Genomic DNA, 20519 nt, shown 5'->3' with positions numbered 1-20519 from the left:
CAGGACCATTCCCAGCTGGCATCCTGGAGGCAGCCACCCTCTCCCAAAAGCCAAGAAAGCTTAACATGACAGAAACAGCCACGCTGTGCCAGCCCATCTCAGGGCCAGAGGGGAAATCCTGCCACTACCGAGCTGCCAAGAGGAGATGTGGCCACTGAGGATGAGTTCCTGGCAAGAGAGATGAAAAGGGCTCTATCCTTGATCAGTGCACATGGTTGGACTTTGAAATGGAACCACAAAAGGGGAAAGGTGTCCCTGCCCATGGCAAGGGGTTGGAATGAGATGATCTTTAAGGTCCCTTCCAGCCCAAACCATTGTGAGATTCACTGAAGGGCTCTGGTATCATCACACTTGGGGCTGGAGCCTTTCCTGGCGTCAGTGGCACAATGCATTTACGTCAGCGTGTGACAAGGGGCCCGGAGTGACAAGGACTAAGGTAAGATTAAGCATTCAGGAGCCAAGCGTGTCCTTCACTAAAACAAGGGCGCCGGAGCCTTATCGCGCTGCCTTTCGGCACAGCCACGTGCCCAGGCACAGCCTCAACCTCCAGCCCTGGCTCAGATGCACATGACTTGGCAAGGCACTGCTGCAGCTTCTTTCTCCCAAGGAAATCATTCCTTGCCCAGCCCAGCCATGACAAACACTGGGAAATAAAGCCCCGAGACAAGCTCCCGCTGCATCGCCAACGTGTCGGCGCGACAGACTCCGTGTGGTGACTTCACACCCCAACGTGAGCCTCTTCCCTGCATCTGTGAGTGTTCCACGAGGGAGGAACTGATGGATTTCTGCAGCCGGTGGTGCTTGGAGAGCTGTTGGTGCACACTGTTCCAAATTATTTCCATTTCTAATTAATATTCATAAACGAGTCACAATACTGCGCCTTCCATCAGCCGTCACACGCCACCCACGCTAGATGAAAGGACAACTACACGAGATAAGCAGTTTATTGGATCAAAAGTCCCCTTTAGACGAGGAGACAGCTACTGCAACAGCCTCCAACTGATAGCATCCCATCACATGGAGGGAGTATCAGCAAATCTCCCTCTTTAAACCCAAGATTCAGCACACGGAATGCACAATGCAATTATTATGTTAATTTAGCTGCATTTCGCTGCCTGCTTGAGGCTTGAGCTGGAGGGAGGAACTTCTGGTTTGAAGAGCTGCCACTGAAAATGGCTACTTCAAAAAACTCAACTGACACCCAATTATACCATCAGCTGTCAAGTTTAATCCCCTTTTGTCCCTGTTGTCAGCACTGCTGCCTCACCTGGCTGGTTTTGGGCAAGGACTCTGCCCTTCAGCTTTTGCCTTTACCAACCATCTACATCTTGCTCCAGCAGGATCCTGAAGGAGCTTTACCTGTCCTCCTCCCCAAACTCAGTTTAGGTGGCAGAAAACAAGGATCTCACCTGCTTGCACAGAACATGGCCTGGGAATAACAGCTGTTATTGTCCACTTCCCCTGCACAGACAAGAAATAAATCAGAAATACACTTGACATTCACATCAAGCCCATGCAGGATGACAGAAAACACTGAGACTGTAACATCACATTCCCCCCTCTCCACTGATGGGAAACAAGTGTTTCCCAGGTTTAAACTGAAAGACAGTAGGGTTAGATGGAATATTGGGAAAAACTCTTCCCTGTAAGGGTGGGGAGGTCCTGGCACAGGTTTCCCAGAGAAGCTGTGGCTGCCCCTGCATCCCTGGAAGTGTCCAAGGCCAGGCTGGACAGGGCTTGGAGCAACCTGGGATAGAGGAAGGTGTTCGTGCCCATGGAAAGGGGTTGGAACTGGAAGATTCTTAGAGCCCCTTTGAACCCAAACCATCCCAGAATTCCATGATTAAAAAGAGCAGAGGAAGGTGCATTGCCCACTGCTCTCCAGAGCTGTTCTGCTTCTCGTCCAGGAGGGACCCAAACAGTCTGCCCAAGAAAAAGCATATTTACACCCATTGCCAGAGAGGGAAAGTATAAATATTTCCAAAGCTTTATGAAGGCTGGTACTTACAGTCATGCTTTGAAAGGGAAAGAATAAAGCAAAATATTCAATTAGAAAAAATTACTATAATTGCAGGTTCTATTTTATCCCTCCATTAAAGCAATAAAGTGCCTCGAAATATTGCTAAGCTGGGATACAGAGCTTAGTGCTACTTAACATATTAATATACATCCAGGGGGGTTTATTTAATTTAGATCTGCATGAGGGTCTTCTCTCCTCCCTGGCCCCTATGGTCTCCCCCTGCACTTCCAGCTGGATATCCATGCATTCTTCTCCCCCCATTCCAAGGGATGGACACGCAATGATGAGGCTGGACATAAATTCTGACATGTGCCACACACCTCTGGAGCCAGAGGACATCAAGCACATCCATGCACAGCTCCACACACACAGATTCCCAGCTTAAACCAAGTTTGCCTGCCCCTCAAAGCTCTGATGTCTGAGTATTTGATTTTCTGTTGGACAAAAATGTCCAATTCCTGCTCTCTGAACATCAAACAAAATCCTCTTGGAAATGTAAAATCATCCCATTTTGCTCTAATAGCACATAAATCCCATGGGAAGGGATTTGCTGTTGAAAGTCACTGAGCAAGGAATTGCTGAGGCTGAAGAAGGGGCTCTTCCTCCCAGCCTTGGCTCTCTCCATGCTTTCTCCACACTACGGTGCCACGAGCTGCAGTTTTCCGGATATAACCTCGCTTTTCCCTGCTACAGAAGATAAGTGAATCTTATTTTAGGGAGCCCTTCATCCTTTTAATTAAACAAATGTATATCACTTCTCCGTATCTCATAGCCTCCATTATCTTTTGTGAACTCCTACAATTCTGTTGTAAAGATATATTGAAAAGCGCTAATTGAGATAATCTCTGGAATTCAAGAGTTGCTGTATTTTTAGCCATGTTTTAAAACTATTTTCCCTTTGTTTCTGGAATGCCTCCCATCCTTCCTCCCATGCCAGACTGTTTACATTATTTAAATGCCTTCTGCTTATACCACTCTTTACAATTTTTACTTCAACAACATCGGCCTCCGTTGCTCTTTTTTCCCTCGCTTAGACATAACTGGGATGAATTCCAATCCCAAACTCAAAACCACTCCTGGTGCTTCACTGCTGTCTTCTGTGTTTGGTAGATCAGGCAATGTATTTCTGCCATCCTGTCATCCAGGGCTGCCTGTGTGGGGGATCCAAGCATGAGGAGTTAAACTGATCTTTTTTTTACAGGAGAAAATGGGAGAATGGTGATTTTCCCAGAGACTGGAACTTTTTAAACTCATAGGGATATGTGACATGTCCCTGCTTTAAGAGATGATCCTGAGCCACCCCACTGATAGGATGGGGGACCTCATCTCTCCTGGACTTTTTTTTGGAGAGTTGTGATGTCCAGTGTCCATCACAGAAGCAAAATATGATCCTGCTCCCTGCCCCTACAGAAAACCCCACAGAACCCCATGAGCTGAGGGAGGTTCTGGCAGCTGGACATGATCCTCCCTCACTCAGGTTTGGGTTTTTCCCACAGGTTTAATTAGCAAAGTGATAAAGGCAGCTCCAGCTGCCAGAGGCTTTTGCATCACGGCTCCTGAGGAGTTTTTAATAAGAGTTCTGCCAAAATGGTGAGGGTTTTATGGGAAACTTCTCCCACATCTAGCAGACTTGTGAAGTAGAAAAGCTGATGTAGCTCAGCAGCTGACAGGAGTTTTCCAGCAAGAGCTGAGACCTCTGCAGTGTCCATTTTTGTGTCTGTTCACAACAGGCTTGGTTTTCCCAGTGCCCATTCAGCGACCATCTACAGGGCACTGAGAGATTCCTGTCCTAGTCCTATTTCCCACGGGGTTTTGGGACAGGGAGAAGATGCCTATTCCCTCAGCCCATCCTGTACAAAGGGGGGTACTTAAACAGGGTGTATAAAAAAGAAGAGTGACTTTCACATAGACAGATAGTGATTGGACAACTGGGAATGGTTTTAAACCAAAAGAGGAGAGATTTAGGTCAGATATGTGGAAGGAATTCTTTCCTGTGAGGATGGGGAGACCCTGGCCCAGACTGCCCAGAGAAGCTGTGGCTGCCCCTGGATCCCTGGAAGTGTTTAAGGTTAGGTTGGACAGGGCTTGGAGCAACCTGGGATGGTGGAAGGCGTCCATGGCAGGAGGTGGAACAGGATGGGTCTTTAAGGTCCCTTCCAACCCAAACCATTCTATGACATGATTCTATTCCGTGATAATACAGGGATATTTCTTTGGGATGCCAAAATCCTGCTGTGGGTAAACCAAATCAGAGTGGAGCAGAGGAAGAAGAGGTCATGATAAAGGCTCTGGGCTTGAACACAGAAGGTTTCAACAAAGCTGCCAATTCTGCAAAAATCTTCTGTGCAGCTGAAGTCACTTAAGGACAGACTGTGAATATTTCAGAGGTGAACCTGAGCTCTCACAGATTTCCAAAAAAAGGAGACGTGAGGAGCAGCACAGTCTTCAGGTCCCATTATAATTTTGGGGACACATTTGAGATGGCCTTTTGCTCTACTTCTCTGTCTCTTGGCCAAGATTTGAATTTCTTCCTGGTTCAAGATATGGAAGTAAGGAATAAAACACCCATTTATACTGAAATAAAGAAAGTCCATCAGTGAAATTTGTTCAGGGATGGACAAACAGCAACTCCTGAGACTCCTCCTCAGCACTGTGAATGTGGTTCCTCTGCTACAGCATTTCCATATAACCAAACACAGGACGAAACTGGAATATAGGGTGGTTGGAAATGTAAATCCCAAATGGAGAGAGTGATAAAAAATATAAAAATAAAAATCCATCCATGAAGAGATGCAGTGGGCTGCTCCTGGGACACAGCTAAATGCTCAGTCCCGCAATCCAGAAGGTTTTGGGAGCATCTTTCACGCTGAAGCCTAAAGGATATGGGATGTGCCTGCAAAGATCAAGCACTTTACAGGGTTAAAAATACAGGTATTCCTCCCTCCATCAGACTGCTGCTAGGTTGGAGGATTTTCTAAAAGATCCTCCTCCCCTGGAAAGCTCTTTCCCCATTTTCTTGGGATCCTGTTTGGAAAAGCATCTTGGTGCCCTAAAGCATTATGATAGGCTTGGCCATCATTCTGAATCCCAGCACATCAGAAGAAGGTGGGTCAATGAAGTGACAATATTTGGCACATGTTCTTTGCTTATGCCTTTAATTACAATTTAATTTTCTCTCTAGCAAAGCTTTGCTCTGACTCACAATTCCTCCTGCTTAAAAGCTTCCAGGTGTTAAAACACTGCCTTGTACTACTGCTGATTTTCACTACAGTCAGGTGCTAAAAATCAAGTCAGGATTCAAGGGAAATAAAATGAGTAGAGAGTGGAGTTGTGTGAGGGATCCAGACTTTTCCACAGGCTCACCTTCATTCCCCAAGGAAAATTACAAATTTAATGTCCCATTTCTGCTCCTTGCAGTCTCAAGGCAGAGCAAGCAGCTCTCCTCCAAAGAGATGCTTTATCACCATCAGTTCTTCCTCCATCCTTTTCATTAAAAGAAATGCTCCCTGAATAACCTACATTTGTTCAGAGAGAAGAACCACTGCAAGGAATAAAGCTCGCTCAGTGCAGCTGAAAGCAAAATGGAAGTGTCTGGAAAGGTGGAAAATACAGAGCCTGGAATTTTAACACATAAAAAATGGTGAGCCATCTTTCCCTCCTTCCCTTGGCACCCTGCCTCCCCTCCACCAGGAAAGGCACTGTCAGGCTGCCACTGGCATTAGAGATAAAGCCATAGGGAGAGTGGGAAAAAAACAAACAGCTGTTTTTCCTGGAGTTCAGCTTGAACAGCTGAAAAGGGATGTTGTGGTCAAGGACCACATGGGTGGGAGCATTTAGGAAAGCAGCCTGCAACACAACTTCAAAGCAGTTGGGTTCCCTTCCAGTTTTTGGACTCCTGGAGATCCTGTCCCCAAAATACCTTGCAACGGTGTCTACATCTTGAAAGCCACGGAAATTTTATGCTGGTTCCAGTAAGAACTAAGTCAGGTCACCCAAGCAGTTCTGCTCCCCTTTTCTCCTCCCCAAAACCCAGGGGTGATGAGCTGCTGTCACTGCCCAGCCACAGGGTACCATGTAGCTCTTCCTCAACAGCATCCAAGAGCAAACCAAACTCCAGTTTCTCCTCCAAATCCCACTCCCCACCTGCCCAAGCCATGCTGTCTCTGCAGAAACACTGGGTTGCATGGGAAGGGGAGCTCCCAGCAGCTCAGGGCAGGATATTATTTCTCCCAAGGAAAGGTTTGGAGAAATCTCTGCCCTCCCAAGGCTGGCCCAGCAGATCCGCTCCAACATCTGTGGTTGGACCCCCTCTAGTGGGAACCACTCAACAAGACACGGTGCATCACCACCACCAGCCACCCATGGAGACCCCACTCAAGGGATAAAGCCCTTTTTCCATCGTTATTATGATTATTATTATTATTATTTCCACTCTCTCACAACCTATATGCTCTGTAGATGTTGTTGGACCTCTACACCCACAGCCCAGCAATTCCTTATGGAGATCCTGCAGAAATGGGGGTGGAATGGGTAAGTTTTTTGAAAGGGAGAACAACCTCACTGGAAAAAAATATAAAAAGTTATACCCCAGACCTGATTTTGTAGGGAGAACATATTTATCATCTATCCCAGAATGTCTTCCCTCTGCCAACTTGTCAAAAACTGACAAAACTCCATACTATAAAAGCAAGCTGTTAAAACTTGGCTAAAAGGAAAAACTCAGCTGCCAGACGAGCTAACCAGAAAAAGCTGAAAAAAATATTCCAACATGCCAAGGAAGGCAGCAAATTTACAGAAAGTCTCTACAGAGCTGAACATCCCAAACCAAGACAAGAAGGCAGCATTAGGTCAGCAGCTTCTGGTTCATCTGCTGTTTGACAAGCAGATGGCTTCCACTTTGAGGGATTCAGGCGGAGAACTTCAGAGTTGTAGCTGCCTGTATTTCTAAACTATCCAAAATAATGTGTCTCCAACTCACAAAGCTCATCCCAGACAAAGTATTTTAGGAGAGCCTGAATCCACTCAAACACAAAGTCATTAAATGCCATATATTCCATTTAAACCCATTGATTCATCCTTCCACCTCCAAAGATGAACAGCTCACAGATTTGGTCTTTCCACTAATAAAAAAGATGCCAACTCTCTGCCTAAATGTTATGAATTTCTCACCATGTACGTACACAAGACAATTTTTAATGTCACAACAATGACAAGGTTTGTTGTGGTTTGCTGGGGTTTCTTGTACAGAATGTTTTTCTCCTAGATCTGTATTCAAATCTGTTTTAATTACAAACCCCATAAACAGAGCACATTCATGTCCCAAAACTCACCATCACTGATAGTTTAACACATACACAGAGATTTCCAGCTGGTCAGCATTCATTTTAGCTCAGCTCCACATCCCGTTAATCCAATGGAATCCAATAATGTTTGCTTTAACAGCATGGCACAACTCAAGGGATCTGACTTTCCACTCTAAACCCCCTATTCCAGGGCAGCATCCATGACCCAGTAACCCACTTCCAGCAGAGGTTAAGGAGAGGTACATCAGACAGGGAAGTTCACTCCTGTCATTCATATAACCTGTGCAACTACTCAAGACTTCTCCTGAATTTATATGGCTGAACAGCTCCAGCAAAAGCAACAGCCTTGTCTTCACCCTGTTTCCAGCAAAACCACAGCATCCCTCCTCAAGGAACAGCCCTTGGCAGCTTGCACTGCAGCACCTCTATAATGAGCATAACGTGCCTCAACTGGCATCCTTCACTTTTTGGATAGTCTGGATGAATTGTTCAAGTCCTCAAGACAATCTAAGATTGGAGAGGAAAGGTGAATATTGTAGGTTTATGAAGGTAAAAAGCCCAGGAGCTAAGCTTTATTGGTGGGAATGGCATTGGAGATCAGACTACTGGCATCCATTTGAGATCAGACTACTTCCAGCAAGAATTCAAAATAAATGTATCTATATACACACACATATGTTTTTACTATTTTTCCAACAACCACTACAGACAGACAGTATTAACACATCCTTCAGATCCCAGCTGAACTAAAAAAACCCACAAAAACTCCAGGAATATCACTAAGTGCCCCCTCAGCACTCACACTGCCCCCTCAACCCTCCTGCCTGGTCACGATCCACCCTCTGAATACGACACAAACAGACAAAGCCCTCATCCAGACTGCTCCAAAACAAGCTCCTTCTCCCACAACCCTGACAAAATGAAGAGACAGCCTTGCTAAAATAAGATCCCGATGTATATTTATATTTCTGCCATAAAATGCTATTTATTCACCATCTTATTGGCGAGTCTTCCCAGTATTTACGAGAAGAAGCCGCCACAGGAATTGTGTCATCCCTCAAAATCCAAACGCACATTTACCTAACGTATTCAGGATGAGAATTCCTGCACTACTCCAACCTGCCCCCCTCCAATTCTCCACGGTTTGGCTCCCAGCTGCTGAGCAACACCCACGACATCCCCTACGTAAGGTACGATCCCAATTACGCTCCGTGCAGCGGCAGCGCGGATCCGTGATCCCACGGGAGAGCAGGCTCGCAGCATTACGCACTGAACTTACGCTGTCCCAGCTTTTCCTCCTCCATCCCCACGCCTAAACTTCACCCCCAGCAGGCAGCGATTGTGCTGCAGGCAAAGGCGGCCAAACCAGTGCGATCCAGTATTAGTCCCATCACCGCATCCGAGATTAATTTTAATGGCGTTGGCAACAGCTGTAGTGGGAATGCAAAAAGACACCCTCGTGGAGGCTGCTCCACAGATCCCAGGAAGTTAATTCTGGCTCTGGTCAGATATTGGGAGTCGGCTCCACGCTGTCCAGCGTGCCTTAAAGAGCGGGAGCTGGGTGCTGGTGGGATTAGAAATCAACAGGAGAGAAAGATCCCTGATTTCACCTAACATGATCCGGGCTGCAGCATTCCTTATCAGTCCCCTTTGGCATTCCCAGCCCTGCACAATCTCAGAAGCAAATGTTTTTCCTCTGCATTAGCATAGCAGGGAAAAGTCTGGGCAACTTGAGCTTTGTTTCTTCCTATTACCCAAAAATCAGCCCCCTACATGAATCCCCTCTGTTCCTGCTGGCATCCCTTCGGCATCCCCCTCCCCACATGCTCACTTGAGCGTGCCACGGCATGGGGTGTTTGTGCACAGCTAAAACACAATCATTTCTTCTGCCTGACTCCAAGAAAGGAAAAATCCAACTTGCCAGAGGAGCATCTGCATTGAGAACTGCTTTTGCTGATGGGATCAGCACTTGGGAGTACCAGGGGAAGCAGCAGAAAGGGTCGCGGACCAATTCATCATCCTCGCACGCACCACCCGCAGACATCCCCCTCCCGCCACCCCCCAGCCCAAATCCCGGCCGTAAAAAACCCATAAAAATAGAATAAACCCCCAAGCAGAAGTTGAGAACAAATGTGCTTTGAATGCTGCACAAATGACATTGAAGATGCAGAAGAAATATGTATTTGCTGTTGCACTGCATGATTGCATGGGCTTATTTCCTACGTACACATCTCACGTACCCTTCCCACGCAGATCCCCTCCCCTCCACCCCCGCGGCTTCTTCAAAAAAAATTGGGAAAATAAAAATCTTTGATCCCTAAGGATTATTTGAAAAGCTACAAACGCTGAGGGACCCCCATCTGGAGCCTTTTCCCTACAGCCTGACCCATCCATGGTGTGGAGGGGGTGCAGCCACCACCCTGTGATACAACTCAGAGTTGTCCCTCTACCCCCACCCCAAATCTCACACCCCTTCCACGTTACCAACCCGCGCCCCAGCTCAGAGGATGCTGGGCCACGCCAGGTTTTTACAGCTGTCCTTACACCACCTCTTTCGGTAAGCCCGACATCTCTGTGGCAGTGTTTGCATCCACAGGCTTTCATCCTGGAGAATCCCTCCCTGCCTCCTCCCACCTCTCTTTTTGGGGAGGATAACGTAATTTCCAGCTCGCACTGGAGGATGTTTTTTTATTCCTGCCGAGCCCGAGGTCACTTTCCAGACTCGTCCTCTGGCCAGTGTCTCCTCCACCCCAGGACCTCTCCCTCCGGCAGGGAAGAGTCCCTTATCCCTGACCTTCAGGCTGGCACCGGCAGCCCCACCGCCGCCGTCCCCACCGAGGAGGCTTCTCCTTTCTCCACAGCCACAGCCGAGGCATCACGCTGCGTTTTTCCACTCCCACCACCCGCTCCTTCGGTTCAAGGGGAGTCAGCGAGCCAGCAGCTCCCGCTCCACGGGCTGGGGAGAGGCTCTCGGGCATGGATGAGACCCTCACCCCTCTCATCCCCACGGGATCTGTGCCAGGAGGACGTCAACCCTCTGGAACCAGCAGTTCCCAGTGCTTGGCAGCCACGGGTCCATCCCCCCGCAGACCCTCTCTGGAGCAGCCCCTGTGTTCCATGGGGGCTTTTCCGGGCTGCCCCCTGGCTCCAGGAGGGGGGTGATGGGGTGAGTCCCCTCCAGGGACACAGGACCTCCCTCTGCAGTGCTGCCACTGCCAGGGTCACCCCAGCCCTGGGCCTGTCCTGGAGGGAAGAGCAGCTCCATGAACCCCCCTCCCAGTCCTGCCCCATGCCTGTGGAGCACCATCTCATTCCCACGGAGCCAGAATCCCTTCCATCCCACACCATGGGGGGCACAGAACTGTGCCCCCTCCAATCTGTGACGTGACAGCAGCCCTATCCCCTCTCCTCAGCCCCACATGCTGCATCTGTGCTCCCTTTGGGGGTCTTCTCAGTGAAGAAGGGGTCACCCCAAATCTCCACGTGGGGAGCACCATCTCATGTCCTGCTTGCACCAACCAACGCTACTCTTCCCACCTCAGCCCCACAGACATATTTTGGGGGAACTTCTCTTCCCCTCAAATGTCCCCTTAGCACAAGGGGGCCCTTGACACCTTCTCCACCATGGGGAGCACTGGCAAGGGTCCACCTCAGACAATGAGGTGACAATGACCCCCATGTCCCCCCAGCTCATTTTGTGGGAATCACTCCTCCCTTTGGAGTCTTTGGGTCTCTCCTCACTCAAAGTTGGAGTAACCCCCAAATCTCCCCTCTTTCTCCACGTGGGGAGCACTGCACTGACCACCACCACCTCAGACCACGAGGTGACACTGAGCCATGTCCATCTCACACCACAATTCGACAACAACCCCCATCTGCCCTACCTCAGCCGGGGACAGTGACCCATGTCCACCTCAAATCATGAGGTGACACTGACTCTCATCAGTCCCACCTCAGCCAGGGGACAGCGATCCACCTCAAGCCATGAGATGACACTGCCCCACGTCTGCCTCCAACCATGAGGTAACAGCAATGGCCATCTGGTCCACCTCAGCTAGGGGACAGCCACCTCAGCCTATCGAGGTGACACTGACACCCATCTGCCCCACCTTGTCTAGGGGACACTGACCCACATCAAACCATGAGATGACACTAACCCACACCAAACCATGAGATGACACTGACCCACGTCCACCTTGGACCATGAGCTGAGAGCTCCCCACCTCATCCAGGGGACAGTGACCCATTTTAAACCAGAGGGTGACACTGACCCATGCCCATCCTGGACCAGGAGCTGACAGTCACCCACATCCACCTCAAACCAGGTGCCGACAACTACCTACAGCAGCCCCTCCTCGGCCAGTGCACACTGACCCACGTCCACCTTGGACCAGGAGGTGACACTGTCCCCGTCCATCTCAAACCAGGAGGTGACACTGTCCCCGTCCGTCTCAAACCAGGAGGTGACAGTGCCCCACATCCCCCCGGAGCAGAGGCTGACGCTGCCCCACGTCCCCCTCGCACCGGGCGCTCGCAGTCCTCGCTCCCGCCCCTCCGCCGCCACCGTCCCCGACCCAGCGCGCCGCCCGCCCCGCCGGGGGCACGGCGGAGTCCCCGGCCGCCCCTTACCTCCAGACCTGCCCCATCTGCAGCAGGTGGATGACGGACTGCCAGACCCAGACGGAGATCCTGCAGAGGCGCTGCGCCCCGGGGGTGGCGGTGCCGCCGGCTCCTCCTACCCCGCCGGCGGGTCCCCCACGCCGGCCCGCGGTCCCCCCCATCATGGGCGGCCCGCGGCTGCTGAGCCCCTGCACGGCGCCCAGCCCGCCGCCCGTGTAGTCCTGCACGAACCAGCGGAAGCTCAGGATCTGCACCAGCACCGAGGGCAGCAGCACGAAGGCCAGGGTGAGGCCGCACCACAAGTAGTCCCGCCGGCCGTAGTGGTGCAGCGCCAGCCACAGGTCCGTGCCCACATCCCCCAGCAGCACCAGCAGCGCCAGCACGATCCACAGGCAGTCCAGCCACGGCCGCTCGGCCGCCTCGCCGCCCTCCGGCGGCCCTTCGGCGGCGGCGGCAGGGGGGGCGCGGGGCCAGCGGCTCGGCGGCGGCGGTGGCGGCGGCCCGCCCGAAGAGGTTCCGCAGGCAGGCGCTCCGGCAGCCCCAGTAGCAAGACGACGTGTTGCAGCAGTGGCAGATGTGCAAGGAGCTGCTTGCGCCCGGCTCCTCCGCCACCTCGGCCGCCGCTGCCCCGACGCCGCCGCCCGTGGCCGCCGCCGCCTCGTCCAGGTTGTGCAGCTGGGCGAAGCCGCTGCCGCCGCCGCCGCCGCCGCCGCCGCCATCCGACTTGGCCGCCATCTTGCTGCCGCCGCCGCCGCGTCCCCGGCCCGTTCGCCGGGCGCTCGCTCGCTCTGCCCCCCCCGTGCCCGCTCCCCCCGCCCGCCGCTTCCGGGGGCGGCGCTTCCGCGGCGCGCGGGACGGGCCGGGGCCGCCTGGCGGCGACAGCGACCGGCGGCGGGGCCGGCGCGGACGGGAGGGAGCGGCGCCCTCCACACGCCGTGCCCGGGTACGGACAGCGCCCGCCGCAGCGGGATGCTCCGTGCCCCGTCCCCCCTGGCCCCGGGAACCCACGGGGATGAGGCCTGGAGAAAGGGAGGATGAGCGGGGAGCTCAACTTGCTCGTGAGCGGGAGAGGAGGAGCAGGCGCTGGGCTCTGCTCGGTGCTGACCCGGACAGGAGCCGAGGGAATAGGCTGGAGTTGTGTCAGGGGAGGGTTCGGCTGGATACTGGGGAAAGGTTCTGATCCCAGAGGGTGACTGGGCGCTGGAACAGCTCCTCAGGGGATGGTGACACTACCAAACCTGATAGAGCTCGAGGAGCACTTGGACAGCGCTCTCAGGCACAGGGTGGGATTGTTGGGATGCTCCTGTGTGCGGCCAGGAGTTGGACTGGATGATCCTTGTGGGTTCCTTCCAGCTCAGTTTATTCTGTGATTCTGTGGACAACCTCTGCCCTCACAGGTCTCCACACCCTCACGGGGAAGAATTTCTTCCTAAAATCCCTTCTAACCTTGCCCTTTTTCAGCTTAAAACCATCCCCTCTTGTCCTGTCACTCCATGCCCTTGTCCAATGTCCCTCTCCCGCTTTCTTGGAGCTCCCTTCGGAGTTAGGTTGGAAAAGACCTCTGGCATCACCAAGTCAAGCTGTTAACCCATGGACATGATCACACCTAAATTGTATCCCCAAGTTCTACATCTACACAGTTTGGAAACCTCCACGGATGGGCGTTCTGTTGCCTGACCACTCTGTCCATGAAGAATTTTTTTCCAAATATCCAATCTAAACCTCCCCTGATACAACTTGAGATCATTTCATAGAATCACAGAATCACAAAATCATTTAGTTTGGAAAACATATCTGAAATCATCAAGTCCAACCTATGACCAAACACCACCTTATCAACCACAGCAGAGAACTGAGTGCCATGTCCAGTCATTCCTGGAACAGCTCCAGGATGGTGACTCTACAACCTCAATGGGCAGCCTGTTCCAATGTCTAATCACCCTTTTTGTGAAGAAATTCCTCCTAATGTCCATCCTGAACCTCCTCTCCAGCCATGTAAGACCTAGGCTCTAAGATCTCCCCAGGGCTGTCTTCTCCAGGCTGAACAACCTCAGTCCTCACAGGCTTTTCTCATAGGTGTTCCATCTCTTTAGTCATCTTGAAATCACAACATCTACACTGAATCATAGAATATTCTGATTTGGAAGGGACACACAAGTCCAACCCCTGACCTTGCACAGGACACCCCAGCTATCCCATCCTGTCCCTGAGAGCATTGTCCAAACACTCCTGGAGCTCTGAGGTCCATATCCATTCCCTGGGGAGCTGTTCAGTGCCCTGCCACCCTCTGGGGAAGAACTTTTCCCTGATATCCAACCTAAATCTTCCTGACACAGCTCCAGCCATTCCCTGGGTCCTGCCTCTGTCATTGGGAGCAGAGATTGGAGCTGCCTGGAGGAGCTGCGGCCCCCAGCGAGGTCTGACCTCCATCTCCTCCAGCTGAATAAACCCAGTGACATCATTTGCTCCTCAGATGGCCCCTGAGACCCTTCACCCTCTTCCTGGCTCTCCTCTGGACACTTAAAAATTCCATTGTGCTTCTTCCCCCAAGGCCCAAGTGCTGACACCACCTCTCCCCAGACCAGCCTTGGCTGGACCCCCTTGTGCTGACCCCATCCTGCTCCCAAATCATCTCCCCAGTCCGGTGTCAACTGCCCTGTCCCTGCTCAACCTCAAATCCCAGGATCACCACTCAGTTCATCCTCAGCCAGGCTGCTTTCCACCTTCACACCTCCAGCAGCTCCCAGGTCCCTGGCAGATCTGGGACCTCCTCTGGGTTTCCCTTTTTGCCTTTTCCCTTCCCATGGTTGTGCTGGGGAAGGGGGGCTCCTGTCCCACCCCATCCCACAGGTCCCTCTCCTGTACTCAGAGGGTGGTGGAGCTGTGGCTTCCCCATCCCTGGAAATGTTCAAAGCCAGGTTTGATGGGACCTGGAACAACCTGGGATAGTGGAAGGTGCCCCTTCCCATGGCAGTAGTGGCACTGGATGAGTTTTAAGGTCTCTTCCAATCCAAACCTTTCTGGGATTCATTCTGTGTTGATAACAGCTCTCTCCAAGCACACCTTGGCACCCTGACCTGACACCATCTTGTTGCCTTCTCAAATCCCCCACCTTGGTGTCTTCCTGTCCTTCTCCTTCTAACCCAGGGATTCTCCATCTCTTTGCCTGTTCTTTGTCACTCCTTTACTAATTTTGGGAGGACACTGCTTTTCTCACCCTGTAGAGTCAGACAGACTCTCCAGGGGCTCAGCTCTGTGCTGGAGAAACCTCTGGCAGGCTGAGGAAGCAGCTCCTGGCTCTGTTTTTGGGATCTGCCTGGAGCTGAGCTGCACCCCAGGCAGCTGTTTTACCAAAGGACCCACTGTCACTCTGGGAAAGCCAAACTCCAGCTCCTTTCCCCCAGTTCCATGTCACACATCTGTTCTTTCATCATATCCATCTTTTCTGAGCTGTCTTGTGCTGTCCTCTGTAGGTTACAATCTCTCATCTTTTCCATGTGGTTTTTTTTCCCCTCATCATTCAATAAGAAGACTCCTTCCAGATGCTCCTTCTCCAGTGGCTGCTTCTGCCTCTTTCTGTGGGAGTTTGAATTCTACCCTTTCTCCCTTTTTTTTTTTTTTTTTCATTTAAATTGTGTCAAAATATCAGGGCTGAGAATCTCAGGACTCCAGAACTGGCTGAAAAAGTTGCTGCTTTGCAGAGTCTAAATTGCAACATGGAGAAAAAAAGAAACAGCTCCAAGAAGGGAGAAAAAATGTGATAAAGTGCAGATAAAATGCTTTTTCAGGGAGGAAAAATTAATTTAATCTTAAAGAAAAAGTGGGAGGACTTTCATGGATTAAACAGGCTATCTGGGAAGGGTGTATTTGGTGTTTCTGTGTGACGTCAAAAGAGCTGAAAAGTTTTGTGAAAACTGAAAAAAATGCTGCTGGTTTTGAAATGGTTGGATCCTCCTGTAGCAGAGAAACAGAAGAAAGGGAGCAGAAAGCAAAGCTTTGGGCATGATCCACAGGGATGCACCTGATGCACACCTGGATGTGGACAAATTTCAGTTAGAGTGAAACTCTGGCACAAAGTTCCCCAAAGGGAGAAAACTGCTATTATGTACAATATTATTTAGTGGGATCAGACAAAACAGGATCCCACAGATCCCCATCATAATGCATTCAAATGTTGAAGATATTTTCTTATTTTCTGCAACTTCAGCTATTACAAGAATATGGAAATAAATAAGAGCAAAACCAGCCCTCGACCAAATTACTTCATGTGCATAAGACAAGTATAAATATAAATATATATATATAACTTCAACTCCCTCTCCTGATAGATACTTTCAAACCTAAATATGGCTGTTAATTCTCACAGCAGTAAGAAATAAGGACTCTGGGACCCATATTTTTGGGTGAGAAGCACCCAGATTAAGCTTCGACTTCTGATTTGCTGTATAAGGAGATATAAATGGAAGCATCCCTCATTCCTTCAAACTTTTCTGTGTGGCAGATTTGCTACATATGATTAAAAAGATTAAAAAAAATCTCCCAAAACAACAGAGAAGTAAACAAACTATTTCATCTTATTACTTATATAGAAGTGTAGGTGAACCAGTAAGGGGGCAGACGAGTCATCTGTTTTGATACAAAACCAACCCAAACTTGTTTGATGAGACATTCTGGTGGGAGAAGGCAGCAGTTGAGGATTTCAGTGTTGGCACGTGGAGTAAGAGAAGCAGCTGCTTGGACAAGGGATGACACAATGACAATACCCTGCTGGCACTGCCCCCAAACTCCTCGGTGCAGCTGTGGCCACCTGTGCCCAGCCCAGGAAGGGTGAATTCGGTGTTGATCAGAGCTCAGGACAATCTGTCTTTTCTCCTGTGGACTGAAAGAATTTGGCTTGTTTAGCTGAGCTAAAAAATGAGGCTGGAGAAGGAATATGTTTTTTCCTGCCTATAAATACATCCTGGAAAATAAATGCGAGCAGAGGGAAAGGCGTTGGGACACTGAAGGGCAACGGTGAAAAAGTAAATGAGTAGGAACTGGCCATGAATATTTTTAGCCTGGAAATCGGAAGATCTTTCCAGTAGGAGTATCAGAGACTGAAATAAAAAAGTAACTCATTTAACACATCACTTCCTGATTTTATCAAGAAAAAGGCATGCCAGTGTGGAGGGACAAACAGCTGGGATGGAAGCCCTTTAAAGGTCTTCCATGCCGGATCATCTCTCCTTGGAAAGATCCTGTCCATTTTGATGCACGGTACGCTACGTTCCTTCCTGCACCAGGGGATGAGTCATGGCTACATGACTCCGTGGGTGGCCAGAAGTGATATCTCCACCACTTACATCTTAATTCCTGATTATCCCATGATGTTCTCCAGCTCCTGCTCCCTCACTTAGCACACAGCAGAGATGTACCCATGTCCCAGTCTCCCCAGAACCCCCCGACTTCCCTGTTGCCCACAGCTGCTGCTGTGGGGTTGCTTTGGCCGAGGACATGGGGGTGATGCTTTGCCCCTTTTGTTCACAAGATCTCCAGTTCCTTTGTAGTCCTGGCCCTCCCAGAGAGCCAGAAGTCATTGCTCAGAGCCTGTTTCTTTTATTAGCCGACACTCTGTATTTTTAGGGATTTTTTGGAAGTTGTGAGTGTCAATCACACCCATGATGAGATCTCTCAACTCATATTTTTGAGAGGAGAAATCTTTTCTCGGCACTCAGCAGCATCCCACGCTTCCATCACGCTGGATGCGCTTGTGTCCGGAGCTCTGGGTAAACTCTGGGTGACCCCAAGATCTGCAAGTATTTATAAAACATGTTTAGCCAGGGTTTTCCTTCACAGCACTGGGAGCTGATCTGTCTGTGCCTTGCATTTTGTGTTCCTGCTGTTCTCCAGGAGCACCGGGGAGGCACTGGGAAGGGGAGGCGTGCTCGGTGCTCCAGCAGCGCCCCAGCATGGGATCACAACCTCCTTGTGCTGCTTGGTTAAAGGCTTTTTTCATCCTGATCAATACCCTAATTGAGCTGTGTGGTCTTCCATCTTCCAGGCATTTATTCAGATCAGGGGAACAAACACTAAATATAGAGAGGTATGTAAGCCAGAATCAGAGTTGTGTAAATCTGGAGCTACCTCATTTAAATAACTGGGGGATGGATCCAGCTGAGTGTTTGGTGTACATGGAGTACAGATAATTACAATTAATGGGGATTTACTTTAAGCAAAGTAGGTCAGAAAAAAATGACATCTTATTGTGTCATTAGTTTCCATCAATTACTTCCATGTTGTTTGCTCAGTTCCCAAGTCAAACGAGTGTGGGCTGACAGCCTCGCAAGCTCAACTTGGTATTGTCTCTAAAAATCAAACTGCATTATTTCTGCCTCATGCATCATCACTAACAATAAAGCATTCACTGCTGGAATATAGCAGGTGGCTTTGTTATTCATGCATGAGGCAGAAAAACCTCCAGCTTCCGTTGCCACCAACGTTCATGTGTCCACAGGATCAAAAGTTGGATGTGTTGGTAAACTTAGTAGTTATTGTGTGAGCTTGACTTAGAAGACTCACTTAGGCCAGTTCTTCTGTTGATTAACTTGTTAATTTCCATTAATCTCTTTGAATGCTACATGTATATACCAGGGGAGGATCAACAGGATGCTGCTTTTGCTGCCACTTGTCTCCTTCTGGCAGCGCTGTCTAGAATCATGGAATGGTTTGGGTTGGAAGTGATTTCTTAAAGTTTATTCTGTTCCAGCCCCTGCCATGGGCAAGGACACCTTCCACTATCCCAGGTGGCTCCAAGACCTGCCCAACCTTGCCTTGGACACTTCCAGGGATGGGGCAGCCACATTTCCTCTGGGTAACCTGTGCCAGGGCCTCACCACCCTCACTGTAAAAAACCCCATTTCTTGTATCTAATCTCAACTAACCCTCCTTCAGTTTAAAACCATCAATCCTTTTGTCCCCATCTGTCTTCCAGGTCCTCTTCAAGTACTAAAAGGCTGCAATAAGTTCTCCCTGGATCCTTCTCTTCTCCAGGTGAGCACCCCCAGCTCTCCCAGCCTGGCTCCAGAGCAGAGGGGCTCCAGCCCTTGGAGCATCTCTGTGGATTCCTCTGGTCTCTCTCCAGCAGCTCCAGGTCCTCCTGCTGTTGGCCCCAGGGCTGGAGGCAGCTCTGCAGGTGGGGTCTGACCTGAGTGGGACAGAGGGGCAGAATCCCCCCCTCCCCTGCTGCCCATGCTGGGGGATCAGCCCTGGGCAGGGGAGGTTTCTGGGGTGTGAGAGCACATGGCCAGGGCATGTCCAGCTCTCATCCGCCACTTTGTCACACTGGGCTCTCTAGCAAAAAGTGCAGAAAGTCCCAAATGTTCTCTATTGAAAAGCCATTTCACAGCCATCATAAGAACTGCCTCTAAAACAGTGTGAGGAGTGTTTGGTGAACCTTTCCAATCCCAGCCCTTCTCTTTTATAGGAGGGCTCCATCTCTGAGTTTTCATTTTAGCAATGCAATTGACTGGGAAGTGATATCAGTGACTGCCAATAGTGTTAGTCCTTCATGATCATAAAATCATGGAATCACTGAATGTTTTGGGTAGGAAGGGACCTTAAAGACCTTCTTGATCTATTTCCTGCCATGGGTTGGGAATCTCCCTCTAGACCAGGTTGTTCAGAGCTTCATCCAGCCTGGACTTTAAACAAATGAACCTGGTTTGTTCTCATATCTGGACCAAGTGCTTCACTTCCAGTTCCTTACAAGTCCCTGAAATGTGTTCAGGTCCTCAGGTGTTACATGATAAAACCTGGATACCAATTCCCCACTAAATATGAAGTTATACGAATCTCAAACTTCTCTCTATTGGGCAAAAATGTTACATTTAAATCACTTTACACCTCCTGACAAATTTAAGAATTAGTGTGGTCTTGAGACGTGTGCGTTAGCAAACTTCATCGTTCCTGTTATCTAGATCTTACCTGCAGTGACAGGGTTTATTCAGCTCTCCTCAGGCTCCCTTTAATCTCCTGAGAGCTGCAGCTGTTTTCATTTATTACTGTGCATCAAAAGGAACCTGTCTGCTCTCTCTGCTTCCCCCAAAATACCTTTGTGGGATGCCATTTCAGAGCCATCAGCTGAACCAGTGACATTGGGTGCCTGGTCCTGGGGCCACCTGGGGAGTGGGGATGGCCAGGAGAGGGTGACTCCAGGATTTCCATCCTTTTTCTGGAAGTTCTTGCATCTTTCCCATTAAACCAAGCATGGGATAATGCCCTTGAGGAGTGTCCTGCTCCTCAAGGAACTCGTTACCCAGTAGGAAGGAGCAACATGACTTCATCAGCCAAGGAAGGTGGGGAGCAGTGCAGGGAACTGTGTTTCTCCCCTTGGAAAAGCATGAACAGCTCAGGCCTCCAGTTTGATGGACTTGCTCAGTGCTTTTCCAAGCTGGGATTTAGGAAAAGTGACTACACAGCATTTCCTACTTCCCCCCATGGGATTCCAGTGATTTAATTGTCTCTGAAGGGCAGGGATGTATCTCATAGAGTAGCTGGCTGCTGTTGTCACTGTGCCACGCTGCTCTTCAGAGCTTAGT

General features: G+C 50.1%; 1 protein-coding gene across 1 annotated transcript in view; it reads right to left on the bottom strand.

The window, feature by feature from the left end:
* XKR6 (XK related 6) overlaps positions 1 to 12678 on the bottom strand; it is a 175478-nt gene extending 162800 nt beyond the window's left edge. Inside the window, 2 exon segments of the mRNA XM_036380820.2 lie at positions 11953 to 12413; positions 12415 to 12678. Coding sequence (XP_036236713.1) covers positions 11953 to 12413; positions 12415 to 12678 — 725 coding nt within the window.
* Positions 12679 to 20519: the final 7841 nt, after the last annotated feature.

This window comes from Molothrus ater, chromosome 3 (genome assembly GCF_012460135.2).
Source record: "Molothrus ater isolate BHLD 08-10-18 breed brown headed cowbird chromosome 3, BPBGC_Mater_1.1, whole genome shotgun sequence".
In the NCBI taxonomy this organism is placed as follows: Eukaryota; Metazoa; Chordata; class Aves; order Passeriformes; family Icteridae; genus Molothrus; species Molothrus ater.
The sequence above is the reverse complement of the archived record's forward strand: the minus strand, read 5'-3'. Positions and strand labels throughout refer to the sequence as shown.